The sequence below is a fragment of the Cryptomeria japonica genome, chromosome 5, assembly GCF_030272615.1.
Source record: "Cryptomeria japonica chromosome 5, Sugi_1.0, whole genome shotgun sequence".
Lineage (NCBI taxonomy): Eukaryota > Viridiplantae > Streptophyta > Pinopsida > Cupressales > Cupressaceae > Cryptomeria > Cryptomeria japonica.
The window spans coordinates 914,444,972-914,469,637 of NC_081409.1; the positions used below are offsets into that span (position 1 = coordinate 914,444,972).

The 24,666-nt window shown below is 40.7% G+C and overlaps 1 protein-coding gene across 1 annotated transcript in view; it reads right to left on the reverse strand.

Annotated features, from left to right (window-relative positions):
* Positions 1 to 4,860: 4,860 nt before the first annotated feature.
* LOC131042945 (protein PLASTID REDOX INSENSITIVE 2, chloroplastic) overlaps positions 4,861 to 24,666 on the reverse strand; it is a 63,681-nt gene continuing 43,875 nt past the window's right edge. Inside the window, exon 3 of the mRNA XM_057976287.2 lies at positions 4,861 to 5,257. Within this exon, the coding sequence (XP_057832270.2) occupies positions 5,072 to 5,257 (186 nt within the window). The 3' untranslated portion in view covers positions 4,861 to 5,071. The remainder of the gene's footprint in view (positions 5,258 to 24,666) is intronic.

The window sequence follows — 24,666 nt, forward strand, 5'->3', positions numbered from 1 at the left end:
CATCTTGCGTAAACACAATTTGAGGTTTAGGATTCATCACGGAGTTAACAAAAGATGCTATATTACTAGATGTATTCGGTGGAGGAACATTCAAATCTTTCAAGGCATCTTGTAACATTCCATGATAAGCGGAAGAAGTTTGAATCAAATCCCAAAGGGATATCTTAGCAGGGGTAGCTTTGAGTTGTTCTATGAGATCATATTCCTTACCCATAACTTGCGAAATACGGGGAGCTTGAGGGAGAATTGGTTGAGGATTAGGAAGAGAGACTGGAATAACAGGAGGAGGATTAGGTTGCCTATTATTTCTGGTATGATAGGTATGGGCAACCGCATGATAACTCTCTCTAGTTATTTGCTTAGCATAATTGTAAGGACTTATAGGTTTTCTTCCTTGTACGGTGATGATTGGTTTATTCGGAGTACAAAAGGAATCATGATCATACCTCCCTTGGACAGTAAGGAGAGGAGTCTTAGGAATTTGAAAAGTGGGAGAAGGATAAGCACCTTGGACTTCAAAGAGAGGTTTGTTATATTCATTCAAATTTATCATGTTAACCAATTTAGAGGTCTTGTTTTTGTTTAAAGGTTTCGACAAAGCCACAAAGTCATCAAGAGCATCATCCAACAAAGCATGATCATATCGATTAAAAGGTTTGTCTTTTGATTCAAAAGGAGACATCTCCTCATAGAGGGGATTATTGAAAACAACCATGTTACTAGATTCAAGGGAAGAGTGGATAGGAATGTATCCTTGAGAGGAATCATTCGACTTATCTTTCTCATCACACCTAAATGGCATAGTAACAAGGTTTATGAGTTTTTGGTAAAATGAAGGTTTAGCATCCTTAGGGTTTAAAACTCATCTAAAGCTTCATCTAATTCATCTTGGCTATACTCATAATAATCATCAAAAGCATGAACATTTTGCAAATAAAAATCTGACATTTTGAAAAGATTGCATAAAATTTAAACACACAATGCAAAGAAACACAAGTTCTCTCTCTTTTTTTTTTTTCTTTTTAATGAAATGAAATGAAAACACACTAAATCTAGATCTAGATCTAACACATGCAATGCAAGAGGAAGCAATGATAGATTCACGTCGGGTTCACCAAAATGTGTAGGGGAAAAAGCGAGACTAGGTTAATCATGCCCTAATCCTACCTTTTGACACACATTACGGAATACGAAAGAGCCTAGAGATATCGCACAATTGGCTACTTCTTTTGGTGAAAGAGAGAGCCACGGGATATCTATTAGGATTTCTATTCCCTTGTTGAAATTGTAAGATCAAGTAATGCAAGTTCAAACCCTAATCTCAAAATGCAAGTATGAACTAATAACAAGATTGCAGAATTGAGATTAAACAATGAACAGCTGTAAGTGTAAGGATAAAATAAGAATGCAGATATGTACCCGGAGTCGAAATCGGACTGAAAATGCTCGGGACGGGGGCGCGGGCGCCACTGTCCCGAAAACTGCACCGGAAACCACTGTTCTGCACCCTGAAACACTGTCGGAAAGTTGTCGGAAAGCTATCTGTCCGGAGGACCAGGGCGCCCAGCGCCTCTGTCCCAGGGACCAGGGCGCCCAGCGCCCCTGTCCTGGCAAGACCAGGGTGCCCAGCGCCCCTATCCCGGTCTTCTGAGCTGCAACTTCACACAGGGTTCTGTCTCAGCCTTCTCTCTCCGGATCTGTGTCCCGCGGCGTCGTCCGAATCCCGAAACCTGCAATAATATCTGAAAAGGGGGAGGGGCGGCTATATAGGGTTTTGCCTTGGTCAAACCCCCGCTTCGGTGATTTCCACCTCCACGAATAGCCAAGTTGTTTTGTAAAATGTATTGTGTGTGCAGACCTAGTGTGTGTGCAAGGTCCAAAATGCAAGAAAGCAAACTAGAGCAACCTAGAAAGTAAACCCTAATTGCTTGTAAATCATAATGTAAATGCTCTAAATCAAGATGCAATGTGATCTAAAGCATGAATAAATGATGTATCAAAGCTTATGCAAAGACATGAAAACAATACGAAATCATACCCAACCCTCAAGGGAGGAGTACAAGCCAATCTTCAGTCGGTAATCTCCTATTGTTCTTCAATGTCTTCCAAGCCCTAAGTGGATGAATGAATTTGATAGATGCTTGATAAAATGATGTTGAGTATTGTTGAAGTCCTTAAAGATCTGCTCTTTCGCTGCATATGAAGTTCCTAGAAACAAAAATCCATCCCCTTCAAATGAGGAAAGAGAGCTTTTATGTATGAAACCCTAGGTCGTAAATTCGTATTTTGGCCGACCTAGAGATTGAATCTCCCGCCAATTTCTTGGGGTTAAGCTTTATTTTATGATTGGATCGTGCTCCCAAAATTTCAGGAAAAATGTCCGGGACCATGTTGCACGGGCGCCATGGTCCCGACAACTTTTCACCAAATTTTCAGGGCCGTCGGATATGATGATTTTAGAGAGAATCCCGAAGTTACAGGTGATTTCGAGATGTTTAGACCCCGAAACCAAGCCCCCAAGTTCGAAATAGGACTTAATTAGGGTTTTTGATTAAGTGGTGTATTGGAAGAATAAAATGAGAAGGGCACGCTTTAGTGAAAGGGCCCAACTTTATGATGTAGAAAATGATGAAATAGGGCCTTAGACCTAATTAATTTGATTAATTAAGTGCTTAAGGAGAAATGCAATGCAGAATGCAAAATGCACTAAGGCGGGTGCTAAACTAGGTGCGAAATTGTACCACCCTAGCGAGTGCGTACAATTTACGACGCTACACATATGTAGAAGATTACTTTATGGATTGGATGCATTGTGCCCTTCAACAGTTCTAGATGACCTTTCAAAATTTTGAGATTCCTTCTATGAAAACAACCAACAATTTTTGGCTTGGCCATGTTTGGATAATTGAATAACAAATCTACACCTTCTATTGGCATCACTCTACAAATAGAAAACTATGACTAGGATCATGACCCACGTGTTTCTTCAAAACTTGAATTTTGTGACATTGATTTCTAGCCACGACTTGTAATTTCTTATGTCCATGCGATTTTTTTGACAGCATTTCCCTTTTTACTACAAAACTCGCAATTTTCTATGACTAGTAAAACTTCTATGCAACCTTGCTTCTATTCAAATTTTCACTATTTTTCTACCTTGTGCCCTTCAACCTCCTCTATTCTCAACATTCTTCAAATTTTGCACAAGCAATGTTGTACCCAACTAATCAAGCTTTCCCAACATGATACAACTTTACTACTAATTTTGGCAAAAATCAAAGAATGAAATTGAGAGAAAATGATGTGCATCCTCAAGATGAGAGTATCACATTATAGTATTATATGCTAAAAATAGATGGTAGTTGTACCTATCTAACTAAAACTACTTATTATGGACAATTGTACATGTACAATTCATTATAATATTGAACTAGTAAAAATCCCATGAATATATTTAGGGATAATTTTCATTTACAACTTTTATGCCAATTTATCTAGGAGTAAAAAATATGGACGCATATGGTAAAATATGAAAATAAGGGGTTATTCTCAATATATCTTGGTCAAAAAGTTTTAATAACATTATTAACCTACGAAAATCTAAGAAGTGCATTTTGAATTTAAAGCCAAATTTGGTGTATATAAAGATGGACAAATTTTGGCAGGTTCTCTCCTTCAAGAGCAAGGATATGGCAAAAATGCAATTCCTAGGACAATCTCTGCCAATCATGCAACCACTTCTACAGCATTTCCCCTTAAAGCACCATCACAGTTACTTTGACTTAACAGTGTTTGGTTCCAATTTGGATCTTTCTTCCCTTTGGATGCTTGCTTTTCTTTTTTACTCTGCAGTACAAATTACATCTGGGACTAAGACATTATATGGATTTGATTCCTCAATTACTAGTTATTCATCCTATTGTCCCTGAAATTTGTCATTTTTTTGTTCCACGTCATGCAAAGTATCGACAAGGTGCTATAAATGAGCCATTAGGATAAGATTTACTTCGATTCTTTACAAAAGCTTGGTCATATCTGGAAAAAAAAACTAGAAGATAAATAACCCCTAATTACTTAAAATCCTGTTCCAAGGGATTCAAACAGAAGAGAATAATGGCTTTAGAATACAAGCTGCAAACATTGAACATTAATCATTTTGAAAAGAAATGTCAATTTCAAGCTCAGGCAATATTGTTATGTTGAATATAATCAACTCAAAACGTCTGACTTGATGTTTGTGTTTAACATTGATATTTTCTGACCAATTAATCCATTTCTGTGAGTATATGATGTGGTGCCTTTGCTAACTTATATGATAATCAACGTTAATAAATGAATGTGGAGTTTTCAAGCTATAAGATCATTCTATAGCTCTGTTTGTAATGTTCTGTGAGAAAATAATCCAAGGAAAAAGCTTGTCAAATTAAATGTCAAATGCAGCCTACTGATAGCTATTTCCCTTGGAAAACTACAATTTGTGCCACTCACTGATTTGCAGTTCATAAAATTCTCTTTGGTTTAGATTTTAATATTTTATAGTTTTTTTCCAATATTATCAGTTTGTTTCTTAATTATTGTTATGTATCTAAGGCATGGACTTCAATGAATCGAGGTTTTATCACATGAATACAGAACTCTACAGCTCAATATGGTATGAAGAAAGGGAAGTAATCAATATTTCATCTTTCTAACCAACAAGAATCCTTTTCACCTGATAATATCCTCTTTTATTGAGACTTCATAATTTTTCCCAATACTATCAGTTGATTTCTTTTCTTCTTTGTTATGTATCCAAGGCAAGAATTTCAATGAACCGAAGTTTTATCATATGAATACAGAACTCTACATTTCAAAATGGTATGAAGAAAGGGAAGGAATCAAGATTTAATTATTTAACAGACAAGAAACCTTTTCCCAGAATAAATACATCCAATCACCAAATTACAATATTCATTATTCTATGAGAATAATTTGTGATCTTAGTAGTGTAGCCAATTATCTTTACCGTAAGAACAAACACATGAGTCTTCAGTCTACCATAGAGTACAGAAGAACCCATGCTTTGGTCAAATTAATTTGAAGTGGACCATTTCTTCCAATCACGATAAAGATTATATCGAGACCAGCCAATTGCTCCTCGTGTAACCTTACCCACTTTGGGCAGGGGAATACCTTGCCCTTCTAGAGCAAATCTCATTTCTACAAATGGATCTACCTGGAGTTCTCCTTTGTAGCTCATTGCAAATTGCCTAAAAATCTGTTAATCATTGGCAAGGGAAACAAGTCAAATAAAACTGACAAGAATCTTGAATAACTTCAATGCAAGCATATCAGAGGGGAAACAAGCTTATTTAGATACAGGCCAACAAACATAAACTCTAGATATAGGGCATATCATCTAGAAACCTGTTACTGTTTTCTTGATAAATCATTACCAAAAAACAAAGTAAAAAAAACCTGATAGTTTGAAATGAAATGTTACAAATAGCATACTACATCTAAAAAGCCATAACAAAAGTACTCACCATTTAGAAACCATAAATGATCTTAACCATTCAAATAAGCACGGGAATTGAATATAAAATGTCTTCTTTAGAACTATTAATCTGGGTTTGTAAATCAGTTGGCTCCCAAATTCTCTCAAGAATGATCAACATTGGTTTGTACTCTTTTAGCTAGTTATTCTGAAACGCTTTGCCTTGCTATGGGTGAATACTCTTTTCTTTTACTCCTGGTTTAGAGCCCACCATAGACATATCCATTGTTCCTCTTATCTATTCTAACCAATCAGTACTTTTACAGTCCCACTGACCCATAGATTAATAAGTTTCCTTTCCTCTAGAATTTGTTTTCATACTTTCAAATATGAAACACCTATAGTAGTTGAGATATTATCCTGGAGGGATAAACAACAGAAGACAAAGAAAATTGCATGAAATTTCTGAGGTTGACTGCTATTGGCCCAACTTTTTTGAAAGAGAACATGCTCCAATCAAATGTACATAAACATGTTCTCTCTACTCTTGAAAGAAAAAGAGAGGGTGTCTTGTACAAAAAGGGTGTACAGGAATGAAAAGAAGTAATTTCTTCTGTTTTAGGGGGCTAAGGTTAAGCCCCTTTTCTTGACCAGAGAGGGTTCAACACAAGGAAAATATGGAGATTGGTGGAATAGAAATTTTTGATGGACTAACAGGGGCCAACCACCATAAACTCCACCAATTTAATCCCAAACTATAATTCAATTGTCATGTTTCAAGGTACACGATGCATTTAACACTTCAGCCACTGGAAGGTTAAAGTTATTAAAGCAATGCCACCTTGGCCACTCTCTACAAATATTAGATAGCAAAAGACAATTTCCCATACCATCTTCATTAATAATATTATCCAGATTCCATATTACCTACCATTGCCATCGAAGCTATGTTGCTATGTTGCTTACCTAAGGAAAACCTGCTGTTAATTAGATGCTATGTTGCTTACCTAAGAAAAATCTGCTGTTAATTAGATGCTAAAATCCATTTAGGACTTGCCTTCATTAGGAATCTGTCTTCCACTTTCCAATTTTTGAAGATATACACTCCTATGTTAACTGCAGTTAAGCTTATGTTGATGCCCAGAACCCAACCTCTTGCAGTTTCCGAGAAAAACAAAAACTCTTTTACCTGGTACATGGTAGCTGATGCAGTCAAGGATGGGGGCAAAATAATGACAGCCTTATCCTCACAACAATGTGCCCAATTCATTTACTAGACACTCACATTCAATCATAGTAACGTTACATTTACACTACATTGACATGGCAAACTTTAAGTGCAAAATACACATTCAAAATGGGGGAAAAAAGGCAAATTCTAACTCAAAACCTTTAAAATGGCAATTATTTTGGAAAACGTGAAAAAATGGAGAAAAAAATGTGAGCTATTTAATGATCTGCATTTTAAATAAAAATAAAAAATAAAAACTGGACTTGACCAGGTTAAAGCCTTGCTGGATTGACCTAGCACTGCTGAGGCACCGGGTGAAATGTGGTTAGTTGCATTTTACTTCCATTTTATGCTTCTATGCATCCGATTATCAAGACATTTGAAGTTCTTTTATCACCCAAATTAACAAAAAAATACATTCAAATTACAAATAACATGCAACAACAATATTCCAAATTTTCTCCAACCATTAAAGATTTCAAGTCGCCTCTTACAGCTTCAAATTTGATTAATTGTTGCAAAATAAAACATGCTATATATAAATTGTTAGATTCTCCAGAAAATGAGAAACTATCAAGACCTGTTGCAAGGATAATCACTTAAACTGTAATCAACAGAAGATCTAAAAACATAAATGGTGGGAAAGAAATTGTTGCAACAATGAGGGAACATGCAAATACTCATAAGGAAATGGCAAATTGGCAATAAACAAGAAAATGCATAACCAACAGTTCACAACACATGAATAATACTTACAAAGTGAGTGGAGTACATATAAATAAGAGGAGGCAATATAAGCAATAAAAAAAGTAACTACAACTACCAAAAATCGATTGGAGTTACACTCAAAAATGTCATCTACCCCCAGTTGATGTGTCTTTTGTACACGACCAAACACAGAATAAAATACCCAGAGGTATTTTATCCTCTCTTGAATAAAGCTCCCCGAATGCTGAAGATTTCGTAGAAGGATCAATCAGAAAAACTCCAAGGTTCTGTTATGTAGGGTCTCTACATGTGGATAAGCTCTCGCGGTATGATGTGATTTTGCTGGAATCACAAGGGGACTTACATTCGATGACCCGAGCGTCTGATTTGCTTTGGATATCACTGGAACGTGGGTCTTTACTGATCCTTGATTGTAAAAAAGGAAAAAAGGATAAGGGTTGGAGAAGGATCTAATTCTAACACTAAGAATGTAGGATCGATGGACGACCTTTGATGAAACTTTAACTAAGTCTTGCTTTGACATGCTAGGATCATCTCCACAAGGTTAGTGCGATCTTCTAAGGAAAGCTTTATGATGTTCAGATCACCGCTACAAGCATAGACACCGTCAAGTTGATGCATATCAATGAAGAAGCGATAATTGAAGTTAAGCTTAAGCATGAATGATTCCAGTTGACTACGCAAGGCAAGTTTGCAATCAACAAACCGCTAGTAGTATGGATATACAAATTTCACCATCGATCATACACATTTCTTCCACTCATCTAATAACTTGAAATCAAATTTGAGAAGTATAGAGACCATGCAAATTGTTGAATCGACACATAGAATTCACCATTTCTTCAATGAAGTTTACAAGTCTTTTGCAACAATGTCTTGGCAACAATCTTTGCCTTCTCTTTCTACTCTACTCTAAAATGCTACTAATTATTGACTATTCTCTCTAACCATTTCCTATTCTCTGACTATTCACTATTAACTCACTATTAACCTTTACAAATGAGGAGCCAAGGCTTTATATAGAGAGCCCTTTACAAATTGACGGCTCTAATTGACTTAGAATCAATGGCTAGGATTAAAGGATAGAAACCCTAATTAGGGTTTTTTATAACAAACTCTTTTAGCCAATGAGAAAATTACTTTAAATGTGTGGACCAATAGGAAGCAAGGGTAGGTACACCAAAGTTTGTGCCGCCTCCGATAAATTAGGTACATTGAATCTAGTCCTGCTGAGGTGGACCAATCCGACCGAATGAATGATGACTGGGATGCCACCTTGTCTAACGCCTATGACTTGGTTGATCTTCCTTCGTCCTTGATGTACTTTGATGAAAAGCGTACCCCCTTGACTCCCATATGCTTGATGAGGCCTCCTTACTGTCAAGCTTTCCTTCTTCTTTGATAATTCATATTGCTTTGAAGTGCTTGCAAAGCCTTTCTTTGTCATCTTGTGGTTCCTTTGTGTGGCGAAGTGAAGGTTTTGGAGATAGCTGGCAACTCCTTGAACACATGTAGTTTTCCATGCCTTTGAAGTGTTCTTGATAATGATGGACTGGAATAGGTCGTCCTTGCCCAGGCTTGATCTTCTTTTATCTGCAAAATAAACCAAAGGATGATTAAGCACATATAACATATTCATTTCAACATAGCATTTTCCACCTTAAATCATTAATGAGAAGACATCAAAATGGAATTTTGCTCAATATCCTCTCCAGGGACTGGCCCTATTGGAATTTTGCTCTTGACCCTTAGGGACAAGCCCTATTAGAATTTTGCTCTGGACCCTTTGGAAGGGTCAAGAGCGAAATTTGCATTTTAGCTCAAATTTCATCAATCCTTCACTCCAAAATGCTTCCAAGACAAGCATATGCTAGCTTTCTCTTCACCAAAGCCTAGGAATCCACAACTTGACCTTCATCATGAGCCAATTAGAGGGTTTTAGACTTGATCCTTCATTTCCTTCACTTCAATTCATCTTACAAGGCAAAAATACATTACTCTACCTTCAACCACGCCATAGGAATCAATGTTTTGGCTTCACACAAGGAGAAAATAGGTGGTTTGAGGAATTTCGCTCTGGACCTAGGCCAAGGACAGGACCTATAGGGAATTTCGCTCTGGACCCTTTGGAAGGGTCAGGAGCGAAATTCTAGTTTTGAGCACATTTCTTTATTCTTTCAACTCCAAACCACCTCAAAAGGAAAGGACATGTCACTCCACACCTATCTATGCCATAAAAACCAAGGATTTGACCATCTCCAAGGGAAAATAGGTGTCCTTCAAGAATTTCACTTTAGACCCTTTGGAAGGGTCAGGAGCGAAATTCTAGTCTTAGCTCAATTACTTCACGTTTGGTGATCATAAGTAACTCAAAGCCATTCCTAAGGACATCTTCAATCTTGATCCACACTTGGCTAGACATAAAATTGAGAGGAAAAGGTAGATTTTAGGAATTTCGCTCTAGACCCTTTGGAAGGGTCAGGAACGAAATTTGCATTCTAGGCTTGACTCTTCATCTTTTCAACTCCAATCTTCTTTGCAAGGCAAAAATACATCACTCTTCGCCCAAGGAACAAGGTTTGTAGCCTAAGCAGGGAAGCAAATGAGGTTTATAAAGAATTTCGCTTTGGACACTTTAGAAGGGTCAAGAGCGAAATTCATCCTTTAGGCAAAATCTTCATCTTTCAATGCTTTCAACCACTTCTCAAGGCAAGAACATATCAATCCACCTTCCAACATGCCTTAGAAACCAACACTTGGCCAAAACAAGGAAGAAAATGAGAGTTATGGGGATTTTCACTATGGACCCTTTGGAAGGGTCAGGAGCGAAATCCTCATTCTTGGCTTGATTTTCTACTTCATTCATCCAATTCTTCCTCAAACATAATCAATTTCAAGCTCCTTTCACCATAATCAAGGCAATCCACTATCAAACTAGCTCAAGACAAGGTCAACCTAGGGCTTAAGGCAAAAAAGAAGGTCAAATTGAGGATTTCGCTCTAGACCCTTTGGAAGGGTCAGGAGCGAAATTCTCCTTCCAAGTTGATTTCCATCATTTCATCGCCTCAAACCTCCTCTCCAAGGCAAATATGTGTCCAAGTCCTCCAAACCATGCCTTAGAAGTTCCAAACTTGGTCAAGTTAAAGAGAAAAATAGAGGAAATATGAATTTCGCTCTGGACCCTTTGGAAGGGTCAGGAGCGAAATTCTTCCTTATGCTCAAATCCTAACTTCATTTTCATATTTCTTCACTCCAAATAAGTGTTTTGCCCTCAATAATGCCTAGGAATGAGTTAGTTCTAAGTTTGGACCAAAGTAGAATGTCCTATAGAGGAATTCGCTCTGGACCCTTTGGAAGGGTCAGGAGCGAAATTTGACATTTTGGTCTCTCCATCAGGATTCATATATGGAATATAACATTTAAGTATTATTCCATATATACTGTCAGGATGTTTGAGAGTGGTTTCGAACCTCCAAGAGTTGTAATGCAAAATCTAGTTTTTGGAGGATTCTTCAATTTTCCAGACTTGGTCAAATTTCAAGATCAGGATGACATTCCAGACTTCATCACTCACCAACTTGGCCTAACTCAGACCTTCAAAGAGGATATTCACTCACCAAGCTTCATTGACCTCCTCAAACTCAAACAAGACACAATTAGCAACGAGCAAAACTTTGTCCTAAGGAAGACTTTCAAAGATGACCCTAACACGGAGCATCCACTGACTCACCTTTAGCTAAAACAGAGCCTGCTATCTTAGTGATCCCTCTGGCAACACTCAGCATGCAAAGGCTAATAGACAAAACCCTAAAAGACCTAGAAAAACAAACCCCAGAAAGCAAAAAGTAGGGGTCCCCATTTGCAATGGGGCGATGTGTGAATACGTCACAACACCCCCCCACAATGAACCAATCCTAACAACCTAAGCAAGCTTAATACACCTTTAGGAAAAATACAATAAACTAAGCAAAAAAAAATGAAAAACTTAGACTAACACCATGCTTAAATGTAGCTTGAGTGCTGAAAAAATGGTTAGTAACAAATGAAGCCTGATGAGGTACCCATATGCATAGAGATCCAACCCCCTCCCCCAAAGGTAATAGAATATACCATTCCAAATAGATAGAGAAAAGATCACCCCAAAATAGAGAGAAAAGATCACCCCAAAATAGAGAGAAAAGAGCCAAGACTAACTCCCCTAGAGTTAACCTCCAGCACCCCTAGCAAAGCCCATAAATTAAGAAGCCTTTGCTTTCTATAAAGCTTTTGGTGATGATATCAGCAATCTACTCAAAAGTTGGGTAGTATTGAAGATCAATGATCTATCCATAAATAAGCTCCCAGATTTAGTGCATATGAACCTTTATATGCTTGGTCCACTAATGGTGGACCAAGTTCCATGAAACCTGAATGACACTCTATATGTCACAAAATATGACAAATGATCATCTAGACTAGATACCCAATGGCCCCAATATTGGCATTCACAACCCTCCAATACTCAACCTAGCAAAGGATAGACCAATAGCATGCTACATCTTCAACCAAACGAGAATTTCTAGCCTAAAGAGAAATTACCATCCTAACTATCACCCACCCAATCTAAATTAGTATACCCAACCAAGTCAATATCAATACTTGTATAATGAATCCCATAACTATGAGTACCCTATATATAGTGGAGAATCTAGTTATACATGTGTTGTGATGTTTTCACACATCACCCCATTACAAATGGGCACCCCCACTTTTTTGCTTCTTAGCTTGGTGTTTTAATTTAGTTGTCTTAGCTTGGCAATAGTCGTAGTTTTTGGCCTTTGCTCGTGAGAAGGGGTATGTTTTGTCAAAATCTTGTCAAAGTTGTCATAGTTGTCAAGGTGCAAGATGTTGTTAGGAATGGATATAAGAGCAAGAAGTGGTAAGCTTGCTTGTAATTCCGTCAGGAATTGCAAGCATGGTGCCTTAGGACCATGAACTTCAATTTATGCATTGGTGCATACCCAAGGGGAATAGGTTGTGCATATAGGGTGTAAAATTCTGCTCAAGTGGAGAAAATGAGGATAAAATTGTCTAAGTCAAGTATCAACCCCCTCATAACATGTACAAATTTGTGCAAGTCAACCTCCAAAGTGCGCCCAAGTTGTGAATGGTCTAAGTGTTGAATCAAGGTGGGAAATCTTGCACAAAGTTGTGCAACAAGGGTCAAACGCGCTCTATCATCTTGTGCAAACACATGCTTCAAATGCACTCACCTTTTGTGCATGCACAAGTGTAATATGCGCTCTACACTCCCTTTGTGCACAACCACTACCTAGGTGCACTCATCTCTTTCTTGTGCATGCCACCATTGCATTGGCGCTCTACTTTTTCTGTACATGACTTCACCTCATATGCACCCACCTCTTGCTTGTGCAAGCACAAACCTCAAATGCGCTCATCTCAAAACTATGCAAGCAGACCTCTCAAACCAGCTATGTTGTGCAAGCATATATGTATTTTGTGCTCATCGTGTGCACACTATCCTTCCAAACCCGCCCTCATGTTTGTGCATATATACCTCTCATATGCACTCTAAGATAAGGTTGTGCATACCTATGTCAAATGCGCTCACCCTTTGGCGCACATAACTACCTCCAACTCACACTAATTTGTGCACATTAGCACCCCAAACCCGCCTTGCACTATTTTATGCAAGCAGGCATCTCAAATGCGCTCCAGAGAAAATGTTGTGCACACTTCCATTGCATATGTGCTCTACCTAGGTTGTGCATTCATACACCTCAAGTGTGCCTATCAGATCAGACCTGCAAGATGGATGAAAATCAGACCTGAGATTGACCTAGAAATCAGAAAAAGAGGACCTAATTCAAAGCTAATGCAAAGCAGAGCAGATTTAATTGATTTGCATGGTGAATAGTGTTTGTGTTTGAGAACTGTTGTTGGGTAATTATGTCATGTCGTAATTAGAATGTTAAGTGTGTTAAGGGTCGATGGTTACCTGACGATTGCCAGCAGTTGGCACCGAGCAACCTGTACCGACACCTATATATATGTACTTGTCTCTCTATTTCAGGACATGGATATTGCTTAAGAAAACTATGTTTTGAATGTACTGGCAATGAATACGGACATATGAGTTCTTCTCACTTGCATCTTTGTGTACTGTTACATTTCCTATATCTCTATACTGTTATGCACTAAATGCACACACAACCCTCGGGGGCAAAACATTTGGCGTCGTTGCCAAGTTAAACCTAGGAACGACAGGAGCATACTACATGGCACAACGATAATGGGGCAACCATTGCACGAGGGGACAAGTAGCAATCCCATGGAAGAATCAGAGGAGTTGTTCGAAGGCGAGAGGGCACTGACAAGGGACTTCACCTGCATCTTACAAGCATCAATTGAAACTTACATACGAAGGGAAGCCACGGAGGAGGACGTCCCTAAGAGCACCATGTGGAGTGCCCTTGGCGTAAGTCCGGCGGTGAACCGATTGATGAATAACCTGCCTAGCCTGTTGGCACAAGCATTTCTTGCCCTACAAACTCGCCGAGAGGACACCTACTGTGAGAACCATCGGCAACAAATTTTACAACAATTTGAAGAGAGGAGTCCACGGGAGGAGGAGGAACGTGATGGAGGCTGCCGAAGAACCTTCCACTCGATAGAACGCAGGAATTGATGCCCGTGACGCTGAACAAAGACAAATCGTGTACCGAAGGGACAAGAGGAAGACGAGAAAGAGGCAGCAGCAGCGAGGGCACAAGGTTGGAGCAACAAGTCGAAAGAAGGAGACGGCTGAAGAAAATTGTCGAGGAAGGAAGTGGAGGGAATGGCAATGATGGCTCCACTAGTGAGGGCCAAGTTTTTGTATTGATAGAAACCACTAGGAAGCAGTTGGGGGACCTTTCCCTCACGTTGGAGGAGATTGGGGACGGGAGTACAGTAGAGCCATACACGCCATTTAGAGGTGATGAGACCAGGAGAGAAAAGGAGACCGAGACCGAGAACAGAGAAGTGGGAGATACCGGTGCGGCCGAAGGTGTCGGGAGGACACAAGGGCACGGTAGTAGAAGCAATTTGTTCGGTTTAGGCTCATCAGATCCTGGTAGCCAGAGTAACTTGGTGGGACCCAACGTACCAAATTCCGGAGGACCAGTTTCTGGAGGACCAATTTCTGGAGGGCCAGTTTCTGGAGGGTCGAGTTCTGGAGGGCAGAGTGAGCCAAAGCCAAGGAGCATAATGGCGAACAAGCAGAAGTTGCCTAAATTCACTGGAGACGAGGAGGAAGATCTTGTCCGGCACTGTCGTACATGTGAGACGATCTAATCGGCCAATGGAGTGACCGACAAAGATGAATGGGTGGTGCAGTTTCCCGCCACCCTACGCGGGGTAGCCATCGATTGGTACTCTGATACAAACAAGACGAAGGTAGGTACTTGGGACGAGTCAAAGAAAGCCTTTGAGACATAGTTTCGACTCCTTCGGGACGACAATGAAATCGTCGCCGAAATCTTGTGCACAAAGCAGGGGAAGAACGAGACAGTACGAGCATACAACCAACGACTCAAAGAACTGCTTGGAAAGATGGATAACCAACCCGCTGACGGATTGAAAAAGCGATGGTTCGTGGAAAGACTAAGATCCTCCCTCAGGAAGAAGATGAAGATTGTCCCTCCCACCTCGTACGAGGACGCATACAACCGAGCCATGGACCTCGAGAGCGAAGGCAAGACCTCGAAGAAGAAGGATAAATCATCGGGTGACGATGGTTCCTCTGAGAGCAACAATGACGAGGAATCAAACAAGAAAGTTCACGCTCTACAAAAGGCCATGCATAGAATGATGAGATAATTCAAAGCAATGAAGGGGAGCAGCAGTAAGAACGAAGGGGACTTGTGGTGTGCAGATTGCAAGGAAGGTCAAACTAAGGGTACATGCCCGAAGAAAGCTTTCTGCGACATTTGTCAAGTATTGGGACACTCCACCAAGGAGTGCTCGTACAATATGAAAACAAGAAGCGCCCAAGTGCTTCTGACTCAGGAGCAACCTTCCACAGCTGCAGCAACTGCTAACCCACAGCAATTGGCCAATACCACAGCATCTTCCGGCGGGTACAAAAACAATAGACAAGAAGGAAAAAATAACAACAATAGCAACCACCGAGTGCAGTATGATGCAAAAGGCCGCCCGATGATACAGTGTCGAGCCTGTAATGAATGGGGTCACTATGCACGCGATTGTCCCAAGGGAGACACCCCTCAGCATATGTGCCAGTGGTGCGGGCCAGGAGATCACGACAACGGGAATTGCCCGAAGTCTGGAATAAATTTGTTAACAATTGAAAAGTCCAATGAAAGGGAGACGCTTGCCATCACTAGAGCACAAACGAAGAAGGCTACTTATCCTGAACCCGGTACAAAGAAGGAATGAGTACGGGCAGCCAAGGCCAATATTGAGCAGGAAATGAGGAAGGAGCCCCGAGAAACCCCGACAAGTACATCTGCTAAATCCGAACAGAACATCCTTCGACAAGTGTTGCAGACCGAGGTACCCATCAAACTTCAAGACCTCCTAAACACCATGCCCAAATTAAGAGAAGCCATCACTAATGCCATAGAAGTGCTGATCCATACAGCAACACTTCACACAGAGGTGCCAGTCAACCCCTCGGCTGACCCCATATTGTTGGCGGTGAACAGCGGGAGACACCCGGCAGTGGTGGAAATGGGGATATTGGGTATGATCCTCATCGACACCATCATAAATGGAGGGTCCAGGGTGAATGTAACCCCTCGGCTGACCCCATATTGTTGGCGGTGAACAGCGGGAGACACCCGGCAGTGGTGGAAATGGGGATATTGGGTATGATCCTCATCGACACCATCATAAATGGAGGGTCCAGGGTGAATGTACTTCTCGAGGAGACTTGGCGGAAATTGGGCAAGCCAACACTATGGCCGTTGACCTTCAACTTGGTGGGTGCCGACCAACACGGTATCAAACCCATCGGGACACTCATAGCTCAACAGGTGACGATCGGCACTCAGCCCTTCGTTCTTGACTTTGTGGTGATCCCCTTGAAGAAAAAGGGCTATGACGCAATCCTTGGAAGAGGCTGGCTGATTAAAGCCAAAGTAAACCACAACTGGAAGCAGAACACGCTATCCATGGGGAATGGGGGTCGTAAATTTATCATCAACCTCTGGACACAGATGGTGAGTGAAGAAATGGCCTCTTCTTCAGATTCGGACTCCGACAGGGATTCCGGGGTGGATGAGAACAAAAAGGAGCCGAACGACGAAGGTGTCCTGGAATTAGAAGACTGTTTTGAGAATGAGGTAGGCTCGTTGAATGGGCTATTCCACTGGCAGATGGAGGACTATGAAGTCTTCCATCCTGCGTGCCATATGCTGCAAATTGAAGGGGAGCCAGGCAAGAAAGATGAGTTCCGGCCAGAATACAGGGAGTATAAGGAGGGAGATGCCAGAGTGAATGACGTTCCGACGTACGAGTTTGCAAAGGATAAACCAATGCAGTACGAAGACCCCACTCTGAAGGAGACGAACCTAGGGGATGCTGCAACCCCTCGAAATATCTGGGTGGGAGATGATTGGAATCTCGTGCTGAAGGCAGCAGCCTTCAAAAATTTTATGGAATACAAGGACGTGTTCGCTTGGACCTACAAAAATCTGAAAGGAGTCCCACTCGAATTGTGTGTCCATCAGATACCGTTGGTCCCTGGAGCCCAGCCGGTACGAAAGAGGCCGTACCGCATGAATAAAAACTATGCGGCTAAGGTGAACGAAGAAATCGAATGGATTGTTGGAGGCCGGCATCATATTTCGAGTGGAGACAAGTGAGTGGGTCTCGTTGATCATGATCTCGCTGAAGGAGGCCAACCAAATCCACATCTGCGTGGATTTTAGGTGCCTCAATGCTGTCACCGTCAAGGATTTGTTCCCTATACCTTTCACAGACAGCATCCCGGAGAAGGTGGTTGGCCATGAAATGTACTCATTTCTGGGCGGCTTCTCTGGATACAATCAAATTTCGATAGCTGAGGAGGACAAGTTAAAGACCACCTTTGTTGTGGAGGATGGAGTATATGCGTACAACCGAATGCCATTCGGTTTGTGCAATGCTCCGGCAACATTTTAGAGGATAGTTCTCCACATCTTCGACAAAATGTCTGTGGAAAACTTTAAGGCCTTCTTGGATGACTGGTCTATTTTTAGTGGCGAAGACACTCACTTGGTGGCACTGTGGGAATGCATGGAGAGATGTCAAAGGGCCAGGCTGACCTTGAATCCAAAGAAATGCAGATTTATGGTGCCGCAAGGGAAGCTGTTGGGCCATATTGTTTGCAAGGCTGGATTAAAAACTGATCCATATAACGTACGGGTAATTGTGGAGATGGAGCCACCCATTGACGTGACAGGAGTAAAGTCCTTCCTGGGACATATAGGATATTACCGGAAGTTCATTAAGAACTTTGCTCAACTTTCATTCTCATTGGACAAGCTGACATGAAAGGGCGAACCGTACGTGTGGAGACCGACACGGGGGGAACCATTTGATGAACTCGAGAGGAGATTGGTGGCCGCACCCATTCTGGCCTATCCAAATTGGGACCGAGAATTCCACGTACATGTGGATGCCTCGAACTATGCCATTGGGGCTACGCTAGCACGGGAAGGAGGACATGGGTTGGACCACCCCATATATTTTGCCAGTCGCTTGCTGTCGAAAGCCGAGAAGAATTATAGTACCACCGAGAGGGAAGCCCTTGGAATGGTCTATGCCATACAAAAATTTCGGCACTACTTCCTGGCAACACCTTTCACTTTTTATGTGGATCACCAAGCAATGATGTACCTGGTGAATAAACCCATTATTCAAGGCGGAATAAGCAGGTGGCTACTACTCCTTCAAGAGTTCACATTCACAATAATTGTATGGCCAGGTAGGAGCCATGTGATCACGGATCAATTGTCCCAGATTAAGTCAGGAGAGCCACCTGAGGGAGTCAATGATGACTTTCCTGATGCACATCTGTTCCAAATTGCCGCACTATCTTCGTGGTATGCAAATATCGAGGAATATTTGTCTACTTCTCGGTTCCCAGCCAATATGTTACCAGGCGAGAGATGGAAATTGGTCCTGAGAAGCAGGACATTCCAGTTGATTAATAGGTTGCTATACAAAATGCGACCCAACCAAGTTCTCAAAAGGTGTGTGATGGAAGAAGAAATTCCAAGAGTGCTACGGGAAGCACACGAAGGGCCCGCAGGAGGCCACATGGGTCCAGATACCACCGCACGCAAAGTATTGTTTGTTGGACTATGGTGGCCCACCCTGTATAATGATGTGCGGGAAAGGGTGGTGGGTGATACTTGCCAGAGGGCAGGAAAACCATTGAAGCGGGACTTTATGCCCCTCAACCCATCCCATGCCCAAGAACTATTCGAGCGATGGGGTCTAAATTTCATTGGACCATTGAAGGCCAGCCGTGCACAACAGTGTCAATATATTGTGGTAGCCACTAAATATTTGACAAAGTGGGCAGAGGCACGGGCATTGCCAGATAACTCTACTTTGAGCACTGCAAAGTTCATTTATGAACAAATCATTATGAGGTATGGCATCCCTATTCAATTGACAAGTGATCGAGATACGCACTTTGTGAATAACGTAGTTAAGTTGCTCACTACGGAGTTCAAGATCTTTCATTCCCTGTCAAGCCTGTACTATCCCAGGGCCAACGGTCAGGCAGAGGCCACTAATAAAATACTGGTATCAGTGATCTATAAATCATGCGGGGTTGAACAATAAGAATGGGAAGAAAAGCTACCATCTGTACTGTGGGCGTACAGGACTACGTACAAAGTAACAAAAAGGCAGACACCCTTTCAATTGATGTACGGACAGGAGACCATTGTACCAACAAAGTTCATGGTCCCGAGTCTAAGGATAGCAATTGAGAACCGGCTAGGAAACATGGAAAGCCTGCGGGAGCGACTGTACGCGTTGGGCAAGTTGGATGAACGAAGGATGATGGCCCAATGGGCCACCGAAGTTGCCCAACAACGACGAAAATTTTGGCATGATAAGCATATTCGACGCATGGAGTTCCGTCCAGGTCGATGGGTGCTGAAGTACAACGGGCGGAATGAGATCAAACCTGGAAAATTCAAAGTCAGATGGCTGGGCCCATATAAAATTCGCGAAGTAGCTGCAAATGGAGCCATTCAGTTGTCCACATTGGACGACCAACCAATAAAGGAGACGATGAACGGACTGAAATTAAAAGTCTACCACCGCAGGCAGCAGCGGAATGACCCAATTCGTCCAGAGGCGGGGCCTAGCCACAGACAATTTAAAAAAAGGTAATGATTTTTTAAATCAAATAATCAAAAAATAAATAAATGATGGATAACTCACCGTGCGTTCTTATCATTAAAACAGTACGGACACTACATAAGTCGAAGAATCACACATGATGAAATCCGTACGGCCCATGATGTTCGTACGGCTCCAGAGCAAATAGTACGGTTGTCAAAACAGGAAGACTTTCGTGTGGCCACAACTAAATCAAATTCCGTACGATCAAAGGAAGGTGGAGTCGGAATCCATACGGTGGCGGGAGAGCAAAGCGAACTCCGTACGGCCGCAGGAGGAGAGGAAGACTGTACAGCCACAGGAGGAACATCGTACGTTCGGCCGTACTGAGACATCAAATCCGATTTGCAAGGGCCGTACACTAAACCCGTTCGGTCGAGCAATAATTCTGTACAGCATAACAAAGGTCAATAGGAGCAATTGTTCGTACATTTTGAAGGATGCAATCCGTACACCGACGGCAAATAAAGGAAGAAGACCATACAAAGCAATACAGTGAGCGTGGGAGGTCATACAACGCGTCGTACAGGGTATAAGGTATACAATAACATGGAGAAGAATATATCCGTGCCTGGCAATCCGTACGACAGGGAGAAGTCGTCGTACAAGGTATAGAATAATGGAATTCAAAAGTTTATTAAGTGTTGGTACTGGCAATTAGAACAAATTGATGGAGTTAGGAAAACCAAGACTGGGGAAGATGGACTGGCGAAAACGGTTGCAGCAGTTAGAGCAATCGTCTAAGTCAGGAAAGATGGGGGAAGCAAGCATGGCAGGTGTTGGGTCCCAAATCAACAGATTGGATAGGTTCTAAGGAAATGCCAACTCCTATGCTCAAACCCTCCAATTGACTTAGCCAACTTATAGAGTGAACCTATTTGATTACTAACTCTCTCACTTTAGGCTCTGTAGGACCTAGGTGGGTATACCTACTCACTAGTTGTTTTCAATGACTAGTGCCTTTTATAGCAGATTAAGTATCTTGATCTGACTTCCTCCTATCTCAGAATGGCATAATTTCCTAGGATGGAGGTATAGCAGATGAGTTCAAGATTGTTGTTATAGAAACTATTTGATCTTTGTGCTTGAAATTTATATATATACACTATTGCTAACTTATTCTAGACTTCCTACTCAGCTACTTCTATTACTTTTAATGTGAAAATATGAACTGATGAGTTGTATTTTATAGATGACCAGTGCCTTTCTTTGCTGTTTGGGCCACAGAGTCTTTATATTTCTTTAGGACTTATTGTGTAAACTTATGAGACAGTTTTTAAACCCACCCCCTCTCGGTGAGTCTGTCAGTTACTATTTCTTATGAGCTCTACTTCAATGTCTATATTGTAAAACCGCCTGAATGAATTTAACCCTAACTTTAAGAGACCATCCAAGGAAGAAATACAGGGAACAATTACAATTCGCAAGTAAATCTTTTTGATCCAATCCTACAATATGAAACACAGAATTTTACTGGAAGAACACAAATAACCTTATCTCCTTTAGATAATATCATAAGCAACTGCCTGCAGAAAATGGAGTAATCCACAATACATACGCAAAGGAAAAACGACTGATTATATTATATATATTTGCCAAAATAGTACAATGGTAAGCCTGAGGCTATAATCTACTCCTTTCTCTAATGATTCCCCCATATTACAAAAGTTCCCTCATTTATATGAGAGTATACATTTTCACCAAGCATTGTAGCTTTCATTACATAACTATTAACTAATCACTTTTGTTAACAAACTGGAAGATAAACAAATTCAGCACCCCTATGTGTTTGATGTACTTGTCATCTTTATACATTATGATATCATTGTTTAGCTTTCTCATATCGTTTTCTGTCAGGAAATAATTGGATAGAATATGATTCACATAAGGCGACAAGTCTTTGTCTCGATCCAACTCTGCCACTGCTCGATTCTTCTCATTAACGAACTCTTGTTTCCACTGCTCTAACGACACCAACTCACCATCACTGTAAAAAGAGGGCACCTTAGGGGTATTCCCATCGTCCAACCTCTGAAGCTCTCCTCTCAATTGATTTGCAAACTCATCATGGGATTTCAAATAAGCCTCAGCTTCAGCTCTCTTACCTGGATTCATCAAACTGGTATCATTCATCATGTCCTGCAACCGTGACCTGAGCCTTTCGTGCTCTTTCAAAGCTTTGGCTGTTCCAGTGTATGTCTTCCAGTAGTGCTTTGCAACCTGCAACACACTCTTGAATCTATGTTCAATGATCTCATGAATTAACTTGTCCATCTTTTTCTGTATCTTTTCTACTTGCCGAGATGACTTTTCGGCCCTGTTCCTCCAATATATTGCATCTGTCAAAGAATCCATAGCATCTTTGTCAACACTATATGTCATCCTGTTGTGACCATTTCACACATCGCCCCATTTAAATGGGGACCCCCTCTTTTTGCTCGTTGTTGCTCGCCTTTCGCTCTGCTTTTTTTAGGGTTTTAGTAGTTTGTCAGTTGTCTGGATTTAGGGTCAAGCCTTAGGGTTCTGTTGACGTGTATTTTGTACACCATCATACACAGAATAAAATACCTAAGGGTATCTTATCCTCTCTTGAATAAAGCCTCTAACTGCTGAAGATTCGCATGAAGGATCAGTTAGGATGACTCCAAGGTTCCTTTTGGTAGGGTCTCTACATGTGGACAAGCTCCAGTGGTATGATGTGATTTGCTGGAATCACAAGGGGACTTACATTGAACTTCCGATCTGCTTTGCTGGATACAGGCTCTTACTAACTTAGATTAAAAAAAATGGAAAAAGGATAAGGGCGAAGAGAGGATCTAATCCTAATACTAAGAATGTAGGAGCAATGATTTGATTTCTGATGAAACTCTAACTAGGTCTTGTTTTGACATCAATGGAACATCTACACAAGGCTAGTGCGATCTTCTAAGGAAGCTTTATGATGTTCAAATCATCACCGCAGGCATAGATACCATCCAAGTTGATGCATATCAATGAAGAAGCGACAAATTGAAATTGAGCTTAGGCTGAACGATTCCAGTTGACTACGCAAGGCAAGTCTGCAATCAACAAACTGCTAGTAGTATGGATATACGAATTCCATCATCAATCTATCACATTTCGTCCATTCATCTAATCATCTACCATCTAAGATTGAAGACTCAACAAGAAACCATGCAAATTGCAAGAAAAACGACATATTTCACCATTACTTCAATGAAAATGGAGTTTGTTTACAATCAATGGCAACAATTTCTTGCCTTGTCCTCCTATTCTACTCTAATTGCTATTCTATCAACTATATTCTAACTCTTCCAACTATTTACAACTCTCTCTAATCATCCTTTACAAATGAAATGTTTGGGCTTATATAGTGCCCACAATACAATTTGATGGCTTAGATCAATTCAAGATCAATGGCCAAGATTTTACAATAAAAACCCTAATTAGGGTTTGTTACAACCATTACATAACATTTAATGTTTGACCAATGATAAAATTGTATTGCTTGGACACATGTCCCTTTTAGAAAAATTGACCAATGGATAGCCAGGGTAGGTACATCGGAGTTTGTGCCACCTTCCATGAGTTAAGTACATTGAATCTGGACATGCTAAGATGGACTTCACTGATTGGAGAAGTGATGACTAGGACGCCACCTCATTTGACACTTGTAACTTGGTAGATATTCAACTTGATGTTGTTGAGAAGCTTGCTTTAAATAATCCATCTGGAACTATTTACTTCTTCAACGAGCCCTTTGTTCTAACTCCTTGTGTCCTTGATGTGCAGGAAGATGATGTACCTCGCCTTGGAACGCTGGATTGAAAAAGGTCGCCCATGTCCTGGCTAAGACCGTCCTGGCGAAGACCGTCCTGGATCCGGCTTGATTTTCCTTGAAGAGACCTCCATTTGATGCCTACACAACATTTCAAAATTAGTAACATGATTTTGCAATACATAACATAAATTAGAGAGCAATTTTTTAGGAAACTTAATGATAAGTCCTTTATTAATCATTTCCTAAAAAAGACTGAGCTAAGGCAAAACAAAATGCCAAAATTCAAAATTAAGGAAATGACGATGAACAATTCAAAATCAAGACAATAACACCAATATCGCCATACCTCAGGAGAGAGCTAACTCTAGAATGCAAAATGAGGAATTTGCCTAGGCAAAAATCAAAATTTAAAGCCTTTGACTTGATCTTGAAGGATAATGAACGTCCTCTTTATTAATTCGCCACCCTTGGAATCTTTGATGTGTTCTTCAATGTCCTTGGCAAGTTCGCCTAACTTGAAACTTCAAGTTCGCCTCTCCTTTGGATAGTAGTTTCGCACCACCTTTGATTGAATTCGCTCCTCTTCTTGAATGATAATTTCGCCCTTCCTTTGTATGAAATTCGCTCCTCTTTTGCCTTCTCCAAGTTGCATATGAGAGATGATAAATGATGATGTGAAAATGAAATAAACACCTTCCTTTATAGGCGCTCACCTTCATATTGACCTTAGGCCGACTTTTTGCAAAATATAGCAATTAAAACGATTTTTAAATAAATAATAAAGGCCGACCTCTAAAATACCAAGCGCTCCCTTTTGATTTTTATTAAATTAATAATTAATTATTAAATGCCTTTATTTTTAATTAATAAATTTCGATTTTTTACAAAGGCAAAAATAATTAATAAATACATACCATGCGCTATTTAAATGCTTTTAATTAAATATCGATTTTTTTTCTAGCATTTAAATAAATTCAAAAAATGTGTTTGAGCGCCAAATTTTGAAGATGAAGGATACGTACCTCATCGCCCTGGTCCCTG